Source organism: Microcaecilia unicolor, chromosome 3 (genome assembly GCF_901765095.1).
Source record: "Microcaecilia unicolor chromosome 3, aMicUni1.1, whole genome shotgun sequence".
Lineage (NCBI taxonomy): Eukaryota > Metazoa > Chordata > Amphibia > Gymnophiona > Siphonopidae > Microcaecilia > Microcaecilia unicolor.
This window is the reverse complement of record NC_044033.1, coordinates 213,483,790-213,507,751: the sequence shown is the minus strand read 5'-3', so window position 1 is coordinate 213,507,751 and position 23,962 is coordinate 213,483,790. Positions and strand designations below refer to the sequence as shown.

The window sequence follows — 23,962 nt, the reverse complement described above, 5'->3', positions numbered from 1 at the left end:
GTACAATACATTTTATGCTGTGTATCCTAGAAATAAGTAGTGGATTTTCCCCAAGTGCATTTTAGTAATGGTCTATGGATTTTTCCTTTAGGAAGCCATCCAAACCTTTTTTAAACCTCGCTAAGCTAACTGCTTTTATTACATTCTCTGGCAACAAATTTTAGAGTTTAATTACACATTAAGTGAGAAATATTTTCTCCAATTTGTTTTAAATTTACTACTTTGTACCTTGATTACATGCCCCCTAGTCCTAGTATTTTTGGAAAGAGTAAACAAACAATTCACATCTACCCGCTCCACTCATTATTTTATAGACCTCTGTCATACGTCTTTTCTCCAAGCTGAAGAGCCCTAGCCGTTTTAGCTGCTTTAGCATTTCCAAATTTCCAGTTCAAAGGGCTCCTTTACTAAGCTGAGCAAAAAAGTAACCTTAATGTGCCCTTATGTGTGTCTTTTCTGCATGCTAAGGCCATGCAGCCAGAAAATGGCCGATTTTCTTTTTTTTTTTTTAATTAATGGCCATGTGCTGATGTTGCCATTAAATAAAATTAGCTCATGAGCACTTACTGACACCTAATTTTTAGGTGGTAAAGGACTCTCACATGAATTCTGCTCAATCTTTGCCCCCTTTGTGGAAAAATAAAAATTAATTTAACGAATGGTGGAGTTATATATGTATGATCAGAAAATATGAAACACTATTGGCCTATAAACACCATCGGACCAAACTGACTTCGAAAATCTGGGCCCTTCCAGACTCTTTTTGCCTTGAAACTCAAGCTAAGAACCACGGTTAAACGTCCTATAATCTCATGTTTCATTCTATGAACGTATTATATATTGTAATTTATTTATTTATTTGTAGCATTTGTATCCCACATTTTCCCACCTATTTGCAGGCTCAATGTGGCTTACAATTGTTCTGTAATGGTGATCACCAATTTCGGAAAAGAGAAATACATAGTTAAGGTGAAGGAGACTGAGTGGGTTAAAGTATTCAAATAGGAAGTTCATTTTCATAATAAGAAATAAAAAGGTAATGGGTAAAACTTCAGACGTGGTAAATTGCCATGAACAATAGGAATATAAACTTCAAATTATGATAAAATTAGTATGGACAATTAGGAAAATAGAGTTACGTTATTGTGTGGATCAAGTGTGAATTTGTTTACTGTTAAATTAGGATGGAATTAATTGTGGTATGCTTTTTTGAATAGATTGCGTTTCAATAATTTACGGAAATTAATTATGTCGTGAGTTGTTTTTATGGATTTATGCATATATACATCTCTTTTGTTAGACATGGAAGGCATAGTTAATTTGCTTTATGTTTTGACTCTTTATTTGTTGTAATTGAAAAATTCTCTCAATAAAAATATTTAAAAAAAAAATAAAATTTAGTGTGTGGTTTGCGGGATGCCTCAGCATGTCCCGTGGTGAGCCCTTTTTAGCTGTGGCACGCACATGCTAGTGCTTACCATAAGTTAGTATAAGGAGATCAAAGTATTTATAATTTATAGTTTATTAAACTTGATATACCGCCGAGGTTCACAAGACATCACAGTGGTGTACAATTAAAAATTGAAAACAAGAAAAAGAATAGAACTCCAATTCATAATATAAAAGTGAAATCATATTTTAAAAGAATCAGCAAATAGGACAAACTTTAACATCAACAGGCACTCAGCATCAAGCCTTCTAACCCTCAGGGAGAGCAGTATCTCACCTGGATGAAGACAGGCTAAACTGCAGGAAGCACAGGGCAAAGCACTGCCAAGCCTTAACAGCAACCAAAAAAACAGTATTTCTCTCAATGCATTGCATAGGCTGCCAATCCAACCAAGAAGTTGTTCAGTATAGTAAACAGCCTACTGCAACCCCCACAACAAAACCAGCCTGCCCAGTCTAAACTGAACTGCAATGATTTTGCTGCATACTTTGCCAACGAAATTAAAAATCTCCACCAGGATTTACAGGCAATCCCACCCAGTGCCCAACCAGTCAACCAGGGGTGCACAAACTCGCTCCCTCCTAACAGAGAAAGATGGAACACTTTTAACCTAATGACAGAGGAGAGCCTTGACAAAATCCTAAGAGACCTTCGACCAACTACCTGCTCCCTCGATCCCTGCCCATCAAAGATAGTGCAGCAGGCAAGTATGGGCCTTGTAGAAGGCGCCACAAAAATTGTGAACACCTCTCTTTCTAATGGGCAACTACCAACAGCATTAAAAAGGGCAGTGGTTCGCCCTCTGCTGAAGAAAAACAACCTTGACCAGGACAAACTTGAAAGTTACAGGCCAGTATCCAACTCCTAGAACAAACAGTCTGCGTTCAACTTAATCAATGGCTAGACAAGAGTAACTGGCTAGATCCATGCCAATCTGGATTCAGACCTGGTTATGGAACAGAAACGGTCCTCATATCCCTGCTAGATGATCTTCACAGAAACCGAGACAAGGGATTTGCCTCGATGTTAGTACTGTTAGATTTCTCAGCAGCTTTTGACACTGTGGACCATGATATCTTGCTAGCACGACTGACAGAAACAGGTATCAATAGAACAGTACTTGCCTGGTTCAGATCCTATCTATCAGACAGGCAGCAACTCATCACCACCATGGACACTGACCTGCGGGGTACCACAAGGATCGATACTGTCACCTATTCTGTTCAATATCTACCTCAAGCCACTAGCTCAGCTGATTCGGTCAATGGACACTCAGTTCTACATCTATGCGGATGATGTGCAGCTACTCATACCCATTGAACCTGACTTACCTACAACCTTGAATAAACTGATCACTTGTCTAACATCAATTCAAGAATGGAATGGGCTAAACACAACAAACACTAAAACCGAGCTTCTCTGGGTCCCTAACACAAGTGGATACATACCTGACATCAAAATCCCTTTTGGGAAGTATGAACTCCCCCTCAAATCACAAGTCAGGAACCTTGGAATACAGTTAGATTCAACACTTACTCTGATTCCCCAAATCCAAGTAACCTTCAAGAGCTGCTTCTACTATTTGCGACAGCTACGCTGCCTCTCTCCTTACATCAAGTATCTCCTTACATCAAGAAGGTAAATCTTATCCCAGTTGTGCATGCCATGGTAGCATCAAGACTGGATTACTGCAATGCACTATACAATGGTCTCACTACAAAGGGCCTGCACCAGCTCCAGTTGATTCAGAATGCAGCAGCAAGACTCACAGAAGGTTGCAAGCGACGTGACCACATCACACCATTTTTGCAAAAACTTCATTAGCTACTACAATACAGGGCTAAATTTAAAACTCTATGTCTGATCTTCAAGGCCCTGAAAGGAAATGGCCCCGAGTATCTGAATAGGATGATCCTCCACACACCGCCAAGGACACTAAGGTCCTCCCAAGGACTTTTACTAACTACACCCTCTCCAAAATACATTACACAATGTGATACCCGCGAGCGAGCCTTCTCCGGAGTAGCCCCCACACTCTGTAATACACTCCCTGAAAGGCTCCGCTTAACACAAGACTATCTCTACTTCAGGAAGCAGGTGACAGCTTGGCTCTTCAACCAAGCCTTTAATGGAAGAAATAACTAACTTGTTAGTCTCACTCACACACACAAGGATTGACTTGGGCTGCAAATACTGCAGCGGGACATGTTTGTCCACTCTTACCCTAGCTGAAATAATATTTAACCATCTCTCTGACCTCACATGCAACTTTCTTCAAATCAATACCTTACTTTCTAATTCTTCCTACTTTCTTACTCATCTATATGTTACAACTTTGCCTTTCCCCTCACTACCAATTATAATATTCTAGTATATATTGTGTTGTCATTGCAATTAGTATACCGTACCATACTTTGTATTGTTGTTCGAATATTTTTACTGCTCTAATTGCCTACTGCTCATGTTTGATCTAGTCTTACTGTACACCGCCTTGAGTGAATTCCTTCAAAAAGGCGGTAAATAAATCCTAATAAATAAATAAATGAAGCTACAAAGTAGTAAATTTAAAACAAATCAGACAAAATATTTCTTCACTCAACATATAATTAAATTCTGGAATTTGTTGCCAGAGAATGTGGTAAAAGCAGTTAGCTTAGCAGGGTTTAAAAAAGGTTTGGTAAACTTCCTAAAAAGAAAAGTCCATAGGCCATTATTAAGAGGGACTTGGGGAAAATCCCCTACTTATTTCTAGGATAAGCAGCATAAAATGTATTGTATTGCTTTGGGATCTTGCCAGGTACTTGTAACCTGGATTCGCCACTGTTGGAAACAGGATGCTGGGCTTGATGGGCCTTCGGTCTGTCCCAGTATGACAATGCTTATGTTCTTATGTAAAAGATGCTTAAGGGACTGTGCTGCCCGCAAAGATTGTGGGAGTGCATTTCACAATACAGGAGCCACACAAGAAAATGGTCCCTTTCTAGTCACAACCAAACTAGCTTACTTAAAGAAGGAACTTCAAATTGCAAAGAATCCATGGAATGCAAAATGCGTCCAGGAGCATACGGTATTAATAATGCAGAAAGGGAGGAAGGTACCTGATCATAAAAAATTTGATGTGTAAGCACAATCAATTTAAAATGAACCCTAAAAACAACCGGTAACCAATGATAACATAAATACAGAGGTGTAACATGATCAAACCTGTGAGCCCTCTCCACAATCCCTGTCACAGTATTCTGCAATCTCTTCATTTTCTTTAGTCAATATACAAGAGAGATGTGGAATTTGTCATCGGAGGATGAGGTGAAGAGTACAGCTGGGTGTGAAAAGAGGTTTGAAAAGGCACTGGGAGATGAGCCCATCTCTTACTTCAGGAGTGAGCAACCAGAAAAAGGATCTTCCCCTTAGGATCAGCTGGGTAAATGCCCCAGATGGGTCCCTGATGAGACACAGTGGACTTCATGCTCTGACTCTGGAATTCGTTGCCAGAGAATGTGATAAAGGTGGTTAGCTTAGCGGGGTTTAAAAAAAGTTTGGACGGCTTCCTAAAGGAAAAGTCCATAGACCATTATTAAATTGACTTGGGGAAAATCCGCTGCTTATTTCTGGGATAAGCAGCATAAAATGTATTAAACTTTTTCGGGATCTTGCCAGGTATTTGTGACCTGGATTGGAAACAGGATGCTGGGCTTGATGAACCTTTGGTCTATCCCAGTGTGGCAATACTTATGTAGGGCCTGCAAGATATTTTAAAGAAGACAGCAGGGACCCTGCAAAAGTCCTGAGGCCCCTGTGTTACAACCTCCCATGGGACAAAAGCAAGAACTCTGTAAGCGGACTTGTGTTTTCTGCCGTCTCCCACATTCATGAAAGACCCAGTTATTCGTTTCCCCAAGCTACAGCATCCGTACTGTGAACCATCTTATTCATATGTAAATTAAGGTGTATTCATATGCTAATGAGCTTCAAGGTATGCAAATTGTTTTAAATGCTTCATGTGAGTAACCTTCTTTCTTAGGTAGCAGATTCAGACCAAAGTCCAGAAAATGACAAGGAATAAAGAGTTTGGCTTTTGCTGAAATGTACTTTAGTTGTGTCACAGGCATGGGATGGGAGATAAACCAGTACAGACAGAGGAGCTGGAAATACGCTGTCAGTGGACTGGTGAAGCTTCAGAAGCAAGCAGTGAAAAGTTAAATATTTTCTACCAGACAGATAAAAGATCTTACAGAGAAGGGCTGGAGCTTTCGGAAGTGATCATAGCTGGAAAACAAGACAACTGGAGATTCTGATAAAATGTAATCAACAGAAATCAAACAAAATAAAACATGGAAAAGAAAATAAGATGATACCTTTTTGTATTGGACATAACTTCATACATTTCTTGATTAGCTTTCCAAGGTTGCCCTTCTTCGTCAGATCGGAAATAAGCAAATGTTGGTAGATGACAGTATATATAAGTGAAACATCAAAGCATTTCAGTAACAGTCAAACAGGATCGGGGTGGATAGGTGAGATTAAATATTTTGACACCCACCAGACAGGACTTAACAAAGATCTAGGTTTTCTAGCCCATTATAAACCATAAAATTGTACTGCTTTGTCACCCTCCTATCTCCATGCATATCTCCCTGTCCCTCATCCACCCAACTCTTCCTATCTCTCACCTATCCACCCCCATCCTGTTAGACTGTCACTGGAATGCTTTGCTGTTTCACTTATATGTACTGTCATCTACCATCATTTGCTTATTTCCGATCTGAGGAAGAAGGGCAACCTTCGAAAGTTAATCAAGAAATGTATGAAGTTATGTCCAATACAAAAAGGTATCATCTTATTTTCTTTTCCATGTTTTATTTCTATTGATTACCTTTAAAAGTGGACTAACACAGCTACCACACCTCTCTACTCCAGATGGTAAAATGTGTAGTGCAAGGACTGAAAATAGCGAGGAAAAAGGGCTGGAACAAGGGCATGGTGAACAGGACTTTTGCACAAAACACCATACAATACTTTCAAATGGCACTTCCAGCATCAGGACCCTGTTTGACATGCAGTGCCTTAGGGCAAAAATTGTGAAGGGTGCCCTGGAGACCCACCTTCAGGCATGTGTGAGGCCCCCTCAGGCATAGGCACCCAAGGCTGTTGCCTCAGTTGTTACCCTCTAACGCCAACCCTGCCCAGCATTTCTGTGCAAGAGAGCAGTGGTTGGAGGCTGCAAGTTTTACGGCACATCTTGGATGCCAAAATAGCTGATTCAAGAATAGTGGAAGAGATTTCAACAAAATGGAAAGAGCGCAGAGGCTGAAAATACAGAATGAGATTCCAGCAAAATGCAGAGAGCACAGGGGCTGGAAATATTTTATTTATTTATAGCATTTATACCCGCTCTTTCCCACTCGGTAGCAGGCTCAGTGCGGCTTACAATGTATGGTACCAAGAATCACAGAGATAGCACAATGTATGGGTAAATGCTTAGATGCAGGTGCTACAAAGGGTGGAGACTCAGATTAATACCTTGCCCAGCACCTGCCCCTATATTTACCCTGTACAGTTCCGAGTCCTATCTAATGCAAAGAAGTAACACATAGTGCTGACAATAAACGTTCATAGATCATTCCAAAAAATGTATTTCATATTAATATAGGGACATGCTCATATGTTTCCAAGGGACAAACACAGACCCACTGGTCTTCAAAAGAAGCCCAGGCATATAATCATAGCACGACTGTATTGTTTAAAGTAATGCCCCCAAGTGCTAAATAACAATTTTTCTATAAAGTTCACACTTAACTTGCTAGGTCCCTATTCTTACGCTGACATTTCTTTGAAAGAAGAAGTGGAGATACCCCGTACCTTGCCTTCAACAACACTGCAGACCCAGATCTCTCAAACCAGTCAGCAAAGCATAACAGAGCCAGCAATGGGGCAGAAAGGGTCGCCTTAGGCTTATCTCCGCAGCCAGCCCCACCCTCATGCACTTGTTCTTTATCACTGGAGCATGTACAAATGTACTGGGATACACATGCACAGGTCCCCTCCCCTCCCTGAAGCCTTAAAGGGACAGCAGCTCTGTTCCACAAGGGACCTCCACCTTCACTCTTTCAGGGTAAGGGCAGGAGGGGCGTTACTTCAGCCCAGCACTTACTGTGCAGCCTGTTCAGCTCCTTGTGACTCTGGACAAGTCACTTAACCCTCCATTGCCCCTGGTACAAAATAAGTACCTGAATATATGTAAACTGCTTTGAATGTAGTTGCAAAAAACCTCAGAAAGACAGTATATCAAGTCCCAATTCCCTTTCCCTTCCTTCCCCACTTCATAAGCACAGTTCATAGTGGTCCAGTGTCCCAGCACGGTGGAAGGAACATTCTTCCACTATGAAGGGGGGAAGGGAGTGAAGAGCACCCCCCAAGACCATCTATTTATATATTTAGAAAAGTTTCTGCACCACTTTTCTAAACAAAGAATGGCCCACACAATAGGAGATCCTACAACCCCTGTGCTGGGACATTGGGTCAGTACTGGTTCAGAGGGAAGAGTGTCCTATATACCATCTTGGGACACTGGGTTATTACTGGTTCCAAGGGAAGAGTGTCCCTCACACCATACTGGGAAACTGGGTCAGTACTGGCTCTGAGGAAAGAGTGTCCCTTACACCATGCTGGGACACTGGGTTATTACTGGTTTGGAGGGGACGGTCTGGAGTGAAGGGGTGGCCTAGTGGTTAGTGCAGTGGACTTTGATCCTGGGGAACTGAGTTTGATTTCCACTGCAGCTCCTTGTGACTCTGGGCAAGTCACTTAACCCTCCATTGCCCCTGGTACAAAATAAGTACCTGAATATATGTAAACTGCTTTGAATGTAGTTGCAAAAAAACTCAGAAAGACAGTATATCAAGTCCTTCAGACTCACAGAAACAGAAGCCTGCGCGGCCGCGTTGCTGAACTGCAAGGGCAGGCTTCTACATGGAATATTGCTAGTGGAGGAGTAGCCTAGTGGTTAGTGTGGCAGACTCTGATTCTGGGGAACTGGGCTCAATTCCCAATGCAGCTCCCTGTGACCCTGGGCAAGTCACTTAACCCTCCATCGCCCCAGGTACAAAATAAGTACCTGAATATATGTAAACCGCTTTGAATGTAGTTGCAAAAACACTCAGAAAGGCAGTATATCAAGTCCCATTTCCCTTTCCCTATTTGAGATTCTACATGGAATGTTGCTACTATTGGAGATTCTAGATGGAATGTTGCTACTATTTGAGATTCTACATGGAATGTTAATGTTGCTATTCCACTAGCAATATTCCATGTAGAAGCCTGCCCTTGCAGATCAGCAACGCAGCCGCGCAGGCTTCTGTTTCTGTGAGTCTAACATCCTGCAGGTATGTGCAGGACGTCAGACTCACAGAAACAGAAGCCTGCGTGGCCGCGTTGCTGATCTGCAAGGGCAGGCTTCTACATGGAATGTTGCTAGTGAAGGAGTAGCCTAGTGGTTAGTGCAGCGGACTCTGATTCTGGGGAACTGGGCTCAATTCCCACTGCAGCTCCATGTGACTCTGGGCAAGTCACTTAACCCTCCATTGCCCCTGGTACAAAATAAGTACCTGAATATATGTAAACCACTTTGAATGTAGTTGCAAAAAACCTCAGAAAGGCAGTATATCAAGTCCCATTTCCCTTTCCCTATTGGAGATTCTAGATGGAATGTTGCTATTTTATTTGTTGCATTTGTACCCCATGTTTTCCCACCTTTTTGCAGGCTCAACGTGGCTTACATAATCCCGTAATGGCGTTCGCCAAGTTGGTTGATAACAAATACAAGGTTAAATTGTGGTCGAATGAGGTAGGTGTGTATCAGGCACCATGAGGGTCAAAGGGAGTGAAGACTGTATATTGTCCAGTGCGATCATTGGTAGTGCTGTGTTGCTGGGTGTGGGGATTTACGGGAGATCGGTGGGGTAGGCCTTTTTGAAGAGTTGGTGGTCATGGATTGTTTTCACAGCTTTTGGGAGTCTATTCCATAGTTGTGCGCTTATGTAGGAGAAGCTAAGTTGTTTTGTATTGAAGTCCCTTTGCAATTTGGGTAATATAGGTTTAGGTATGATCATGATGATACTATCTGTTTCTGGTTGGTAGATCTATGAGGTCTGTCATGTATCCTGGGACTACGCCGTAGATAATTTTGTGGATCAAAGTGCAGATTTTGAAGATTTTGGGATCCAGTGCAGCTTTTCTCAAAGGGGTTTAGCATTTAAATCAGCGTGTAAGTGTGTTTTCGTGCGTATTTGCTGTTTCTGTCCTGTTTCAACACCTTGCATCTGTTACAACGCTTTTTCCATGCCAAAGTAGCACCTAACATTTGGCGCTGTATATGGAATTTCCCCCTTGGTACCTAAATTTAAGCGCCAATGCACAGAACTGCCCTTTCCGACTTGCAGTGGAATATAGAATCTAAGAATATCTGTTAAGTAAGATGACTCTCCCCATGAACTGCATGTTTCCTTCCTTCAGTGCTCACTTAGTCATCCCTCCCAATGAGTCCAAGACTGGGCAATCAATTCCCAATAATCATTTCAAAGATAATGCTATTTTGGTTCTTCTCCACCCCTTAAACAAAGGTTGGTCGATTCAATTCACCACCTACAGAAGTCCAGTTTTCCACCCATCTCCCCACCTTACATCCAAACGCCATCCCCAATGGGCAAGATCTGAAAAAGAAAATTCATGTTTGAGTAATTGTCACTCTTATGTTGAAGCTCTGCCCCATTATTTCTAGGGATGACAGCTTGTTCCATCCATGTCTTCAGAAAGGCATAGTGTATCACCAAGCATGAAGATAAAACCCAGACTGGACTGGCCTGTTGCCAGCCCTAGGCCCAGATGCGCAAAGGTCCCGTTAAGAATCCGTCTATATTTCCAAATCGGCAAAAATTTACCGATTCTGAAACACAGAGGGATTCACAAAGAGAATCGCATGCAAATCAGCTGCTCGTCGCTTTTGCGACCCAGCTCACTTGCATGCAATATAGGGGAAGCCAGCTGGTGAGCTGAGCATGCGCAGAACAGTCAATCGCTATGCGTGGCTGCTCTGTGCATGCTACAGATGGCTCCCATACACGCAGACAAGCTGCATCTATGAAAGCAGTAGATGGACCCCCCCTTTTTTTTTTTTGCAAGCACAAAAGCGCTTTTTGTTTTTTTGGATGGGCAGACCTGTATTGGGGCTCCCTGCCTCCCGCTACTGCTAAAAAGTGGGAAAAACCTCTCTGCTGCTCTCGGTTCTCATTTTCTGTGAGGAATCAGCATCAGGGCTTGGTTCCACCCCCCAGCTGTTCCTGCTGCTTCTTTCTATTGGCCGGCTGACATCCTAGAACGCCCATGTCCCTGAAGATGGACTCTCATTGGCTGGCTGCTATCCCAACTCCTCCTCCCTGCAGGGCTTCTCTGATAACATCACTCTAGAGCTGTGAACTGATTGGATCCGAACTTCCTGGTGTCCACTCCAGTAGTGAGTGGGTGGGACATCCCAGGCTGACACTGTCCAATTGGTTTAGCCCCTCTCTGTTGTGCTTCTAGCATGGGGGATGCTGTTTCCCACAGACGCTGTTTGATGGACACTTGTCTTCCTTGCATTTTTGGTAAGTCAACATTACTTTTATACTTTACATTTCGGTACTGCCCCCCCCCCCCCCCCCAATTTCTTGCCAGTAAAATGTCATTTGAAAAAGAAGCATGGTACGGCTTTCATACACACAAAGAAACTGGGTGTAAACCGGTGTACTTTTGTTTTGTGCTCCATCTTCCCTGCATTGTTGCTCCCCTTCTCCTACTTGCGACAATGAAGAACGACAGCTCCAGACCTCCCATTAAAATTTACATGGTAAAGGTAGAGACTGCTTTTGTGCATGGGGTCGGAAACGGCTGTGCATCGCCTTGCATACACATTATAATAGTAATTAGCTCATTATAATAGCTTTGCATTCCGTTTTCGTTAGCTGCTACTGTGACAGGAAAATGGCTTGGAGAACTCTTCTGTGCATGTCTCGTTTTACTAATTGCTCGCTAAACCAGCTATAACTAGTTTAAAAACCATGTTGCTGGCTCGTTAGGTTTAGTGCAACCGGCCCCTAGTTTCCTTCCCACCCCAGCCTTTATTTGAGGCTCTCTTTCCCATATCCTCTGCTTCCACAAAGTTCAGCAGCATTTGTTCACTATCTAAATTCGCTCAGCTGAGCCAAAAAGATTTCATTTTGCAGTCTGAAAAAGCTGCAGATATCTCCCCTTCATTCGTGACTCAGCAGGGCAGCATATCAGTACAACTGCTGTATTTTGAATTTCATTTCAATCTGAAGTCGGCAGAGAATACCAAGAATGATCCAGCTACCACAGAGGTACTGAACTATGCTCCCTCCCCACCCAATCAAAACAAAATGTCTCACTTCTATTTTAGCCTAGCAATGTATCAAAGAAGCAACAGGACCAACCTCAGGAAAACATCACATTGAATGCAGAAAGAAAAAGAAGAGATTATAGAGGAGTGGAGTGGAGGAGTGGCCTAGTGGTTTGGGTGGTGGACTTTGGTCCTGAGGAACTGAGTTTGATTCCCACTGCAGCTCCTTGTGACACTGGGCAAGTCACTTAACCCTCCATTGCCCCTGGTACAAAATAAGTACCTGAATATATGTAAACCACTTTGAATGTAGTTGCAAAAAACCTCAGAAAGGCGGCATATCAAGTCCCATTTCCCTTTCCCTATTGGAGATTCTACATGGAATGTTGCTACTATTGGAGATTCTAGATGGAATGTTGCTACTATTGAGATTCTGTTGCTACTATTTGAGATTCTACGTGGAATGTTAATGTTGCTATTCCACTAGCAACATTCCATGTAGAAGCCTGCCCTTGCAGATCAGGAACGTGGCCGCGCAGGCTTCTGTTTCTGTGAGTCTAACGTCCTGCACGTACGTGCAGGACGTCAGACTCACAGAAACAGAAGCCTGCGCCGCCGCATTGCTGATCTGCAAGGGCAGGCTTTGGTGAACTTTGGTCCTGGGGAACTGAGGAACTGAGTTTGATTCCCACTTCAGGCACAGGCAGTTCCTTGTGACTCTAGCAGTGGTGTTCCGAGGGGCGCTGACACCCAGGGCGGATCGCCGATGCGCCCCGCCCCCCGGGTGCAGCGCGACCCCCCCGGCAAAGGGACACCCCCCCACCTCGGCAAAAGAACCCCCCCAGGTGCATGCCGCTGGGGGGGGTGCCGCGCGCCGGTCAGCGTCGATCGTTTCCATGCTCCCTCTGCCCCGGAGCAGGTTACTTCCTGTTCCGAGGCAGAGGGAGCATAGAAACGATCGACGCTGACCGGTGCGCGGCACACCCCAGCGGGGTGCACCCGGGGTGGACCGCCCCCACCTTGGTACGCCACTGGACTCTGGGCAAGTCACTTAAGCCTCCATTGTCCCATGTAAGCCGCATTGAGCCTGCCATGAGTGTGAAAGCGCAGGGTACAAATGTAACAAAAATAAAATAGATAGAGAAAAGGAGGGTGACAAGAGAGAAGGAGAAGCAAAAAATACAGAGGGAAGCTAGAAACACAAATGCTGTACAAGAATCCAAGCATGAAAAAACAGAACCCAACAATAAGAATATCTTTAAAAGGATGGCAGAGCTTTTGGAGATGATTTTGTATGTAATACCCTGAACATCACAATGGGCTTTCTATAAGAGAGAACTGAAGTGTTCGGTTCTTTCGCCACAAAAGGGCCAGCTGAGAACAAACTGTCTGGCCCACCATTGACCACACGACTTCCAAAGAAAGGAAGCTCTCCAGCTGAGAAACTGACCTCTGTCATGACTCCCCCTCCGCACTCTGCATAGCATGTGAGGCCCAAAGCAAACTAGACCACAGTTTCATTTCTCTATCACGTAAAGCATGTGAACAACCTTTTGCTATGTGGTGATAGATGACAAGGTCAAACATCAACAGAGGAATTTAAAAGAAAACAGTCACTGGGCTTCTCACAGGATCAGAACACTTTCCGTGCTTGGGGCGTGGCAAGAGTTACACCTAAGGCCTGAGAAACAAAACTTCGTATACAACTAGAGAGAATACCAAATTACAAGAGGTAACCTACGGAGTTAGGTATGCAGAAAGAAAAGATGCAGCGGCAAGAGGGTGCTGCTGTAATGATCATCATCAGAAATCCCAGTCTAGTGGTATCTGGATCATTGTAATCAGTTTCCTTTATACGGCAGTGGAAAAGCACATCTATCCCTAACACACACATGAACGCACATAACAACTAATAGAAATGCATCAGTACACTCTCTTCTGAGTTCTCTTCCCCCGTATTTTCACCACACTTAAAACTCTACCCTCCTGCTATTGTTTTATCGTCCTGTCAATTCCCCATTGTTACATTCCATTGTTCTATTCCCCAAATGATATTTTGACTCTGACTTTGTCTTCCCATAACTCTTCACAATGTAACCCATAATCATAATGCAACAAATTGTATTTCCATCATTCACAATATATTGTAAGCCACACTGAGCCCGCAAATAGGTGGGAAAATGTGGGATACAAATGCAATAAATAAATAAATAAAATACACACCCTCAGACATGAGTACAATTCTCAAATACACATTAACACATACATATGTTCTTGTGCACATAAACACACTTTTTCTCACGTGTTCACACTTCTCACCGAACTACACATTTTCATTCTCCCCGCTCCAGGCCCAGACTTTCCTGCCTTCAGACGCTAATTCACCAGCTTCTCTTCCTCCCACCTCCTATCTCTCCACGGTAATGGAATTCAAACATGAGTGGGATAAACACAAAGGAATCCTGTTTAGAAGGAATGGATCCACAGAATCTTAGCGGAGATTGGGTGGCGACGCTGGTAATTGGGAAACAAAACCGATGCTGGACAGACTTCTATGGTCTACGCCCTGATCGTGACTGAATAGATAGTGATGGGCTAGAGTGTAAATTTTAAGGGGCTTCGACGTTAGCTTCAGAACTTAGTACAAGAACAGTACTGGGCAGTCTTCTACGGTCTGTACCCTGAGAATGGCAAGGACAAATCAAACTCGGGTATAAAGTATCACATACCATGTAAAATGAATTTATCTTGTTGGGCAGACTGGATGGACCGTTCAGGTCTTTATCTGCCGTCATTTACTATGTTACTATTCAGAAATAATAAATGATGTGAATAAAGGATGGGCTGGAGGGAGACTAAACATTCAGTCTTCTTCAGCTGCCTCTCTGGAGCCTCCCCAGTGGAAAGAAACTCCGAGGACACTTTGTTAATTCAAAGTCCCAGATCTGGCATCAACCAGGGTCAGCAACTAACTTTTAAAAGAGATCATCATGGCTTCCTCATCGGTTTCATTCATTGTAAACGTTACAACATCACTGTTCCGGAAAAGCTTCGGGTTCATGACCCTAAAATAAATGTGGGAAATAAAGAGGTTATAATCACCTAGGACATCTCATCCCGAGGGATAAAAACCTGGATGCAAGAAAACCAGACATAGTGGTAAAAGAGAAAGACACAAGAATGGCATTAGTCATAGAGGTGTTAGTCTCTGTGAATCGCATGGAGAAAAGAAGATCCACTAGTACCAAGAAATATAGTCTGAGACCAAGAAAATGTAGCAGAAAGATATCAAAATATTTCCCATTGCTTTGGGTGCCACGAGCTTGATAAAAAAAGAATTTCCAAACACAATTGAATAGGTTGCTATACTGGTCACATCTTATGAACTCAAGAGGGACGCTCTCTTTGGAATGATGCAAGTTTTACAGCACACATTAGCACTAAATTTGAGAGACTGAGATCATTCACCTGGCTTAGGAGTGAGATTCATTTCTATTATTGTATGAAAAAACCCATTTGGAGAAATTGCTCCCAGGTGAAATTGTTTACATGTAATACTACCATTCCATGCCCAAAGAAAATTTACAGCATTTTAACATATAGTAAACACATCAAAGATTAATACATAAATATAACACACAGTTAATATAATATCGTAAGTTACATCATCACGCATTAACAGAACATAGGAACTTTTAAAATATAGTGTCCCATAAGAATAGCCATACTGGGTCAGAACAGTGGTCCATCTAGCCCACAAGATTCATGCTACTGATCCTAAGGACATTCAGTGGCTCCCCCATATCTGTCTCAATAGCAGACCACAGACCTTTCCTCCAGGAACTTGTCCAAACCTCCCTTAAACCCAGATACGCTAACCGTTGATACCACAGCCTCTGGCAACGAGTTCCAGAGCTTAACTATTCATTGAGTGAAAAAAATATTTCTTCCTGTTCATTCTAAAAGTATTTTCATGTAACTTCACTGAGTGTCCCCTAATCTTTGTACTTTTTGAACAACAACAACAACAACCATTTCTAAAGCGCTACTAGGGTTACGCAGCGCTGTACAATTCAAACATAGAAGGACAGTCCCTGCTCAAAGAGCTTACAATCTAAAAGAGTAAAAAAAATCGATTTGCTTTTGCCCATTTTACACCAATCAGTATTTTGTAGACCTCTATCATAGCTCCCTTCAGTCGTCTCTTTTCCAAAGAGCCCTAACCTCTTTAGCCTTTTCTCATATGAGAGGAGTTCCATCCTCTTAATCATCCCGGTTGCCCTTCCCTGAACCTCCTCCAATTCTGCTACATCTTTTTTAAGATACGGCGACCAGAATTGCACACAATATTCAAGGTGTGGTCACACCATGGAGTGATATACAGCCATTATAATATTCTTTGTTTTATTTTCCATCCCCTTCCCCGCAATTCCCAGCTTTCTGTTTCCACCTTTGGTTGCCGCCACACACGGAGCAGAAGAGACCTTGGCGCACTGTCCACGATGACACCCAGATCTCCCTCTTGGGTGCTGACTCCCAGGGTGGAACCCAGTATCAATTAACTATGACGGACTGTTCTTCCCAATGTGAATCACTTCGCACTTGTCCACATCAAATCTCATCTGCCATTTGGATGTCCATTCTTCCAAATTCCTAAGGTCTTCCTGCATTCTACATGGAATGTTGCTATTCCACTAGCAACATTCCATGTAGAAGCCTGCCCTTGCAGATCAGCAACGCGGCCGCGCAGGCTTCTGTTTCTGTGAGTCTGACGTCCTGCACATATCAGCAATGTGGCCGCACAGGCTTCTGTTTCTGTGAGTCTGACCTTGCAGATCAGCAACGCGGCCGCGCAGGCTTCTGTTTCTGTGAGTCTGACGTCCTGCACATATCAGCAATGTGGCCGCACAGGCTTCTGTTTCTGTGAGTCTGACCTTGCAGATCAGCAACGTGGCCGCGCAGGCTTCTGTTTCTGTGAGTCTGACGTCCTGCACATATCAGCAATGTGGCCGCACAGGCTTCTGTTTCTGTGAGTCTGACCTTGCAGATCAGCAACGTGGCCGCGCAGGCCTGCAAGGGCAGGCTTCTGTTTCTGTGAGTCTGACCTTGCAGATCAGCAACGTGGCCGCACAGGCTTCTGTTTCTGTGAGTCTGACCTTGCAGATCAGCAACGTGGCCGCGCAGGCCTGCAAGGGCAGGCTTCTGTTTCTGTGAGTCTGACGTCCTGCACATACGTGCAGGACGTCAGACTCACAGAAACAGAAGTCTGTGCGGCTGCATTGCTGATCTGGAAGGGCAGGCTTCTACATGGAATGTTGCTAGTGGAGAAGTAGCCTCTTGGTTAGCAGTGGACTTTGATCCTGGGGAACTGAGTTCGATTCCCACTGCAGCTCCTTGTGACTCTGGGCAAGTCACTTAACCCTCCATTGCCTCTGGTACAAAATAAGTACCTAAATATATGTAAACTGCTTTGAATGTAGTTGCAAAAACCTCAGAAAGGCAGTATATCAAGTCCCATTTCCCTTTCCCCATGCTGGGTCCGTACTGGTTCTGAGGAAAGATTGTCCCTTACACCATACTGGGACACTGGGTTAGTACTGGTTCTGAGGGAAGAGTGTCCCTTTATTTATAACCCCGTAAGGTCTTTTCCACCCGTCTTCCTCCAACAGCTGGAACTGCAGTATATTAAATGTAGTTTATTAATAAGATCATCTACAGGTTTCCAAATAATAACAAGCACCACTTTATGCCATAAGGAAACGAATTCAACATTCAGTGTTCTTGTTCAGCTGGCTTGTGCCACTCAGCCCCCTCATCACCTCCAGCGAATTCCACAGACACAAAGCTTTCCTAATTCTTCTAGAAGATATGAAAACAAGGGCCCCTCCCTCTGGAGGCCAAGGCACTGGTGTACAGGGGTGGGCCATGGCTCCTTCACAAGTGTTTAGCCATTTACACAGAGCCCAGAGCAGAGGTGGTTAAATTGTGCTGTGGAGGGAGACCGTGGGAAGCCTCGGTTCATCCAGTCAAAGCCACAAATTGGGGGGGGGGGGGGGGGGGAGGAGGAAGCTGTTGGGGGTCTCCTGCATGTGAGAAAACAGCAGCTAGCAGCTCCCAGGTCAAAAACCAGAATTACCCAGAATATGAGCCAGCAAGCCTGGAGGGGGTAGGTGCCACAGGACACCAGGGACCACCAGTAGGACCTGCTGAGGTGCGTGTTTAAATTTTGGACTCTTTTCAACATTGACAACATTTTTTTTCCAGGTATGCTATCCTGCATCCACAGTGGCATGACCACAGGTTAGAAGTAACCATCGCAGCCTGAAGGGTGCCAGTAGCAGTCACTGGCCCTCCGTGGCCGGTCTGGGTCTGAGCAGTCCCAAGAAGCAGGGACTCTGAGGCAGACTCCTCGCTTCGCAAATCAGAACCTCTCACCCATTATCTTAGGCCTCCATTCTACATACCTCCATGAGAATCAACGTTTGCAACCTTATTTTGTTTTCTAGGTAGAGGGGTATTTTTAACATGTAGGGATTTTTGTTGTTATTGTTTTTTGTTTTGTTTAAATTTAACTCAGGCCTTTTTCAGTTGTAGAACAAGACAAGCTACATTCAGGTGCGGTAAGGGGCCATTTTACTAAGGCGCGTCCAATGTGCGTCAATTTGGAACTCCGCTTAACACAAGACTATCTGTACTTCAGGAAGCAGGTGAAAACTTGGCTCTTCAACCAAGCCTTTAACGGAAGAAGTAACTAACTTGTTAGTCTCACTCACACACACACACAAGGATTGACTCGGGCTGCACATACTGCAGCGGGACATGTTTATCCACTCCTACCCTAGCTGAGATAATATTTAACCATCTCTCTGACCTCATGTGCAACTTTCTTCAAATCAATCACCTTACTTCCTAATTCTTCCTACTTTCTTACTCATCTATATGTTACAACTTTGCCTTACCCCTCACTACCAATTATAATGTTCTAGTACGTATTCTGTTGTCATTGCAAGTAGTATACCACAGGGGCGTAGCAAGACATCAGATTTTGGGTGGGCCTAGGCAAGAATTGGGTGGGCACCAAGTGTTCTCCCCCCCCCCCCCCCCCCCCCCCACACACACCCACCCAAAAAAAAAAGATTATCTAAGCTGGTGGGAAAACGCTTCTTTCTACCTTGGCAGCAGGCATGCACTGAAAACTGAGCATGCGCAGGTGCCGGTGTCATGGACAGTAGCATTTTCGTTACAATCAGGGGAAGATCTTCAGCTGGCGGAGCTTGGGATTCCCACCAGGTACCACTAAACATATGCTACTGTTGGGTGGGCCTGAGCCATAAATGGGTGGGCCCTGGCCCACCCAAGCCCACCTGTGGCTACGCCACTGGTATACCATGCCATACTTTGTATTGTTTTCGAATATTTTTACTGCTGCCTATTGCTCATGTTTGATCTTTTCTTACTGTACACTAGGGTCCTCTCAAGGAAGATCACTAACCACACCCTCTCCAAAAGACGTTACACAATGTAATACCAGTAAGCGAGCCTTCTCCGGAGTAGCCCCTACACTCTAGAATGCACTCCCTGAAAGGCTCCGCTTAACACAAGACTATCTCTACTGGAAGAAGTAACTAACTTGTTAGTCTCACTCACACACACAAGGAGTGACACGGGCTGCACATTTATCCACTCCTACCCTAGCTGCAGTGGCAATCCTAGGGGGGCTGACACCCGGGGCGGATCGCCGATGCGCACCACCCCCCAGATGCAGCGCGACCCCCCCGGCGAAAGGACACCCCCCCACAAAAGAACTCCCCCCCCCCCCCGGGTGCACGCCGCTGGGGGGGTGCCGCGTGCGCCTGTCCTTCGTTCGTTCCGGGGAAGAGGGAGCATAGAACGAACGGACAGGCGCGTGCGGCACCCCCCCAGCGGCATGCACCCGGGGCGGACCGCCCCCACTGCCCCCTTGGTACGCCACTGCCTAGCTGAGATAATATTTAACCATCTCTCTGATCTCATGTGCAACTTTCTTCAAATTGGTCACCTTACTTTCTAACTCTTCCTACTTTCTTACCCATCTATATGTTACAACTTTGCCTTTACCCATCACTATCAATTATAATGTTCTACTATGTATTGTTAGTTGAATATTTTTACTGCTGTAATTGTCTATTCCTTCAAAAAGGCGGTATTAAATCCTAATAAATAAACTACCGCATGCCCTTGGTGGTAATTGCATTTCTTACGCGCATCCGCAAATATTTTTTGATTTTCTACCGCATGGCGCTAACCAGGCGATAATTGGCAGTGTATGCGTGTTGACGATTACTACCTGGTTAATGCTTGAGACCTTACCGCTAAGTCAATGGGTGGTGGTAAGGTCTCAGGCCCAAAATAGACGTGCGCCAATTTTTATTTTGCCGCACGTCCATTTTCGGCCCAAATAAAATCACCTTTTTTGCAGATGCCCTGAAAAATGGACCTGCGCGCGTCCAATACACAGGCCATTTTTCAGCGCATCTTAGTAAAAGGACCCCTAAGTAATTTCCCATCCTCAGAAGGCTTACAATCTAAGGGATCCCGTCTACTAAATTGTGGTAAAAGGTGACCTTAGCATGTCCTTACATGAGTCCTTCCCCACGCACCAAGGCCATTATTACTGCACCCTTAAAAATGCCTTTTTTTGTATTTTTTTGTATTAATGGTCATGCACTAATGTTAACAAAAAAATGATAAAACCACTGAATCAATCAAAGTGCAAAACACAAAACATCAGAAAACAGTAAGTTATCACAACAGGGCCGCAGAGAGGGGGGCAGGGGGGACAAAATTCCCTGGGACTCCAAGGGGGGCCCAACACCACAGTCCCCGGTCTCACCCGCCCGCCCTAGGCTCCGTCTGCCACCGGGCCCCCTGCATTCAAATCGGCAGCACCTCACCTCCGTGTGAAAGCGCAGTGGCAGATCGCCTTCCTTCGGGCCTTCCTTCCCTGTGTCCCGCCCTCATCTGATGTAACTTCCTGTTTCTGTGAGGGTGGGACACAGGGAGGGAAGGCCCGAAGGGAGGCAATCTGCTGCTGCGCTTTGACATGGAGGTGAGTGCTGCCAACTTGAATGCAGGGGGCCCGGTGGCGGAAGGAGGGGGGCTGTCGACGGGGCTGGGAGTGGGCGGGTGGAGACCGGGGACTGCAGCGGTGGCCTGAGTAGTGATTGGGGGGGCAGCAGCGGCCTCGGGGGGTGGGGCAGGGGGGCTCTGGGGGCAGCCTTGCCCTGGGCCCGGCTTAGTCTCTTGGCGGCCCTGTATCACAACCATGACAATAACTACTACTACTTATCATTTCTAAAGCGCTACTAGACGTACGCAGCGCTGTACACTTGAACATGAAGAGACAGTCCCTGCTCGACACAGCTTACAATGTAATTAGGACAAATGAGCTAAGGGAATATTAAAGTGAGGATGATAAAATAACAACAATTGTTTTTGTTTAATTATTGTATCACCAACAGGCAAATGAATCGTAGAACGTCCAGCTTTAATCATAGGTCAAAAACTCCCCTTATTTGAAGGTGTCCAGTGTCCACAACAATATGCAATATTTTTAAATGTTATATCTTCTTTTATCTTAAAATCTTTTTTAACAAAAGAGTTCTCCACTCTGCCCAATTTTATAGTTCAAGTATTATCAAAAACAAGCCTCAGAACAATGAGCACTTATTTTCATGGTTGGTCCCGACGGGGATCTCCGTTTCATCAAGATGGCTTCCTCAGGGGATGAATCAAAAATGCTGCTACAGTAATGTTACACCATTATTTAGGTTCAATAACTTTCCATGTTCGGGGTGTCGGTAAACTCTTCAACAGTCAACTGAGGAAGCTGTCTTGGTGAAATGGAGATCCCCGCCGGGACTAACCGTGAAGGTAAGTAGTGCTTTGTTGTTGACATTAACACTGGACACTTCCAAATAAGGGGAGTTTTTGACCTATGAGTACAGCTGGGCGTTTATGTACTATGATTCATTTGCCTGTCGGTGATGCAATAATTTTGCTAGCCATATGAGGTCTTTTGTCCTTTGAAACAAAAACAATTGTTATTATTTCGCTTGTGATAGTCTACTGTTTTCTGAGGGTTTGTGTCATGTGCTAATGTTGCCATTAGTGTGCAGCCATTTGGCAAAATTGTCATGTGTGCATAAGTACATAAGTATTGCCATACTGGGAAAGACCTAAGGTCCATCAAGCCCAGCATCCTGTTTCCAACAGTGACCAATCCAGGTCACAAATACCTGGCAAGATCCCAAAAAAGTACAAAACATTTTATACTGCTTATCCCAGAAATAGTGGATTTCCCCCAAGTCCAAGTTAATAATGGTCTATGGACTTTTCCTTTAGGAAGCCGGCCAAACCTTTTTAAAACTCCGCTAAGCTAACCGCCTTTACCACGTTCTATGGCATGAGGTAATTAAGATGTGCTAACTGGTTAGCCCAGGAAGGGCCATTCTCCACCCCTGAAATTTTTTTTTAATGTGTGGTTAGTGTGTACATATTTGAGAGTTACCACGGAACACTGGAGCATGCCCCAAGCTTCTCCATTTTAAGGTGCATTAGGGGGGGCACGTTCACGCCTAAAGCGGCTTAGTAAAAGGGGCTCCTATCTGAGGAGCGACCATTAGCATGACTCTTAGATGGATGCGGCAGGGCAGATGGGGCTGTCGAGGGTCCCCGATCCATTCCAGCCAAAGATGAGGGGGTTATGGGGCAAGGAGTGCGTGTGGGGGGGGGGAGGGGCGGAGTATAAGATTGAGGTGTGTGCAACTCATTATCCAACGGCACATTACCTCACCCCACATACACTCCCTGTACCCCTCAGCAGCTACAAGAAACAACTTTAGGCGCACAAGCTACACCCAGTCCCACATCACCCTCCCCATCCCGCAGCGACTGTCAGATCCCCTTGGAGATCACTGAGTCACAAAAACAATTTTTTTTTTAAGAATTGCATCGAGCACACGCTCACATTCAATGTCCAGAAATGTTGCTACTGTACAGTTTACAGCTGAATTTGCTGGTGCATGGCTAGGAAAGCTCCTTTGCCAGCCCTACTGCTCCGATAACATCAAGGAGTGTATGGGGTATACAAACACACATACATTCAACCTAAGTGCGTTGAACCCTGCAACACAAGGAAACCACTATATAACTCTTTTTCTCTATGACTCCCTAATGTGTCTGTAACACATGAATTTCATTCGACCGCCATAACATCACTTTGTATTTGTTTCATTACCGGAGGTGGCTATCGCCTCACGGTACTATGTAAGCCACATTGAGCCTGCAAAAAGGTGGGAAAATGTGGGGTACAAATGTAACAAATAAATATTGCTGGCTTACCTGCCTTTTCTCGCAGTGAGAGACAGAATTTCAGACAGAACAGGCAGCTGTGCGTGGCAGGCACCCCTGCAGTGGCTCCCTTGCCTGTGACTCAGGAATTCTCACCTGCAGGAGAGAACTGGGTAATCCTAGCAGTCTCCTGGGTACCTTCAGGTAATATATACCTTCTCCTCATTCTCTTCCTCCCACCCCCAGATCCTGGTGCCTTCCTCTTCTCTCTGTTGTGCACAGCCCTCCCTGTCCTCTCCCTCACTTGCTCTATAAATAAAAGGCCTCAGGCACTTGCTCCCTCCCCGTCTCTGCTGTTATAATTACATCGAGAACTGGCTGGAAAATCATGAGCTTGTGAGAGAAGAGACGGCCAAGGTCTACCTGCCAATATCATGTGACAATCCTGGATAGCTGCCTGCAGAGTGAAAGGGGCGGGGGGGGGGGGGGGGGGGGGGAGCAATGTGGTCAAATTCCTGCCCTAGGTCCTGCTCCAGGGAGATCCCGTCAGGCTACAGCACTGAGTGGGTGAGGAGCAGCTAAGGTTTAATACACTCGGAAGTGCAGAGCCATGCAGTGGGGTCACGGGTGGCAGCTCCTGGCGAGCAGCTACAGTCAAAGCAAAACCAATAGATCCCTGACACAGACAAACAAATTCAAAGAACCATCAGCACATATTTTAACCTTAGGAATTTTTGAGGTGACCATGACAGTTGAATTATCAAACTCTTGGGGGCTGCTTCAGGCTAGGG

At 44.7% G+C, this 23,962-nt stretch overlaps 1 protein-coding gene across 5 annotated transcripts in view; it reads right to left on the bottom strand.

The window, feature by feature from the left end:
* Nucleotides 1-23,552, bottom strand: part of VWA7 (von Willebrand factor A domain containing 7) — a 71,730-nt gene extending 48,178 nt beyond the window's left edge. The window contains exon 1 of one of the 5 annotated variants that reach the window (XM_030197434.1): nt 23,223-23,552. Coding sequence is in view for 1 of the 5 variants with exons in the window: in XM_030197433.1 (XP_030053293.1) it covers nt 21,529-21,585 (57 nt within the window). In the remaining 4 variants the exon portion in view is untranslated. Of the gene's footprint in view, nt 1-7,309; nt 7,391-21,528; nt 21,596-23,222 lie in introns of those variants that run through there. The other 4 variants (XM_030197435.1, XM_030197438.1, XM_030197433.1 and 1 more) reach the window with 4 other exon arrangements.
* Between the last annotated feature and the right edge of the window lie 410 nt (nt 23,553-23,962).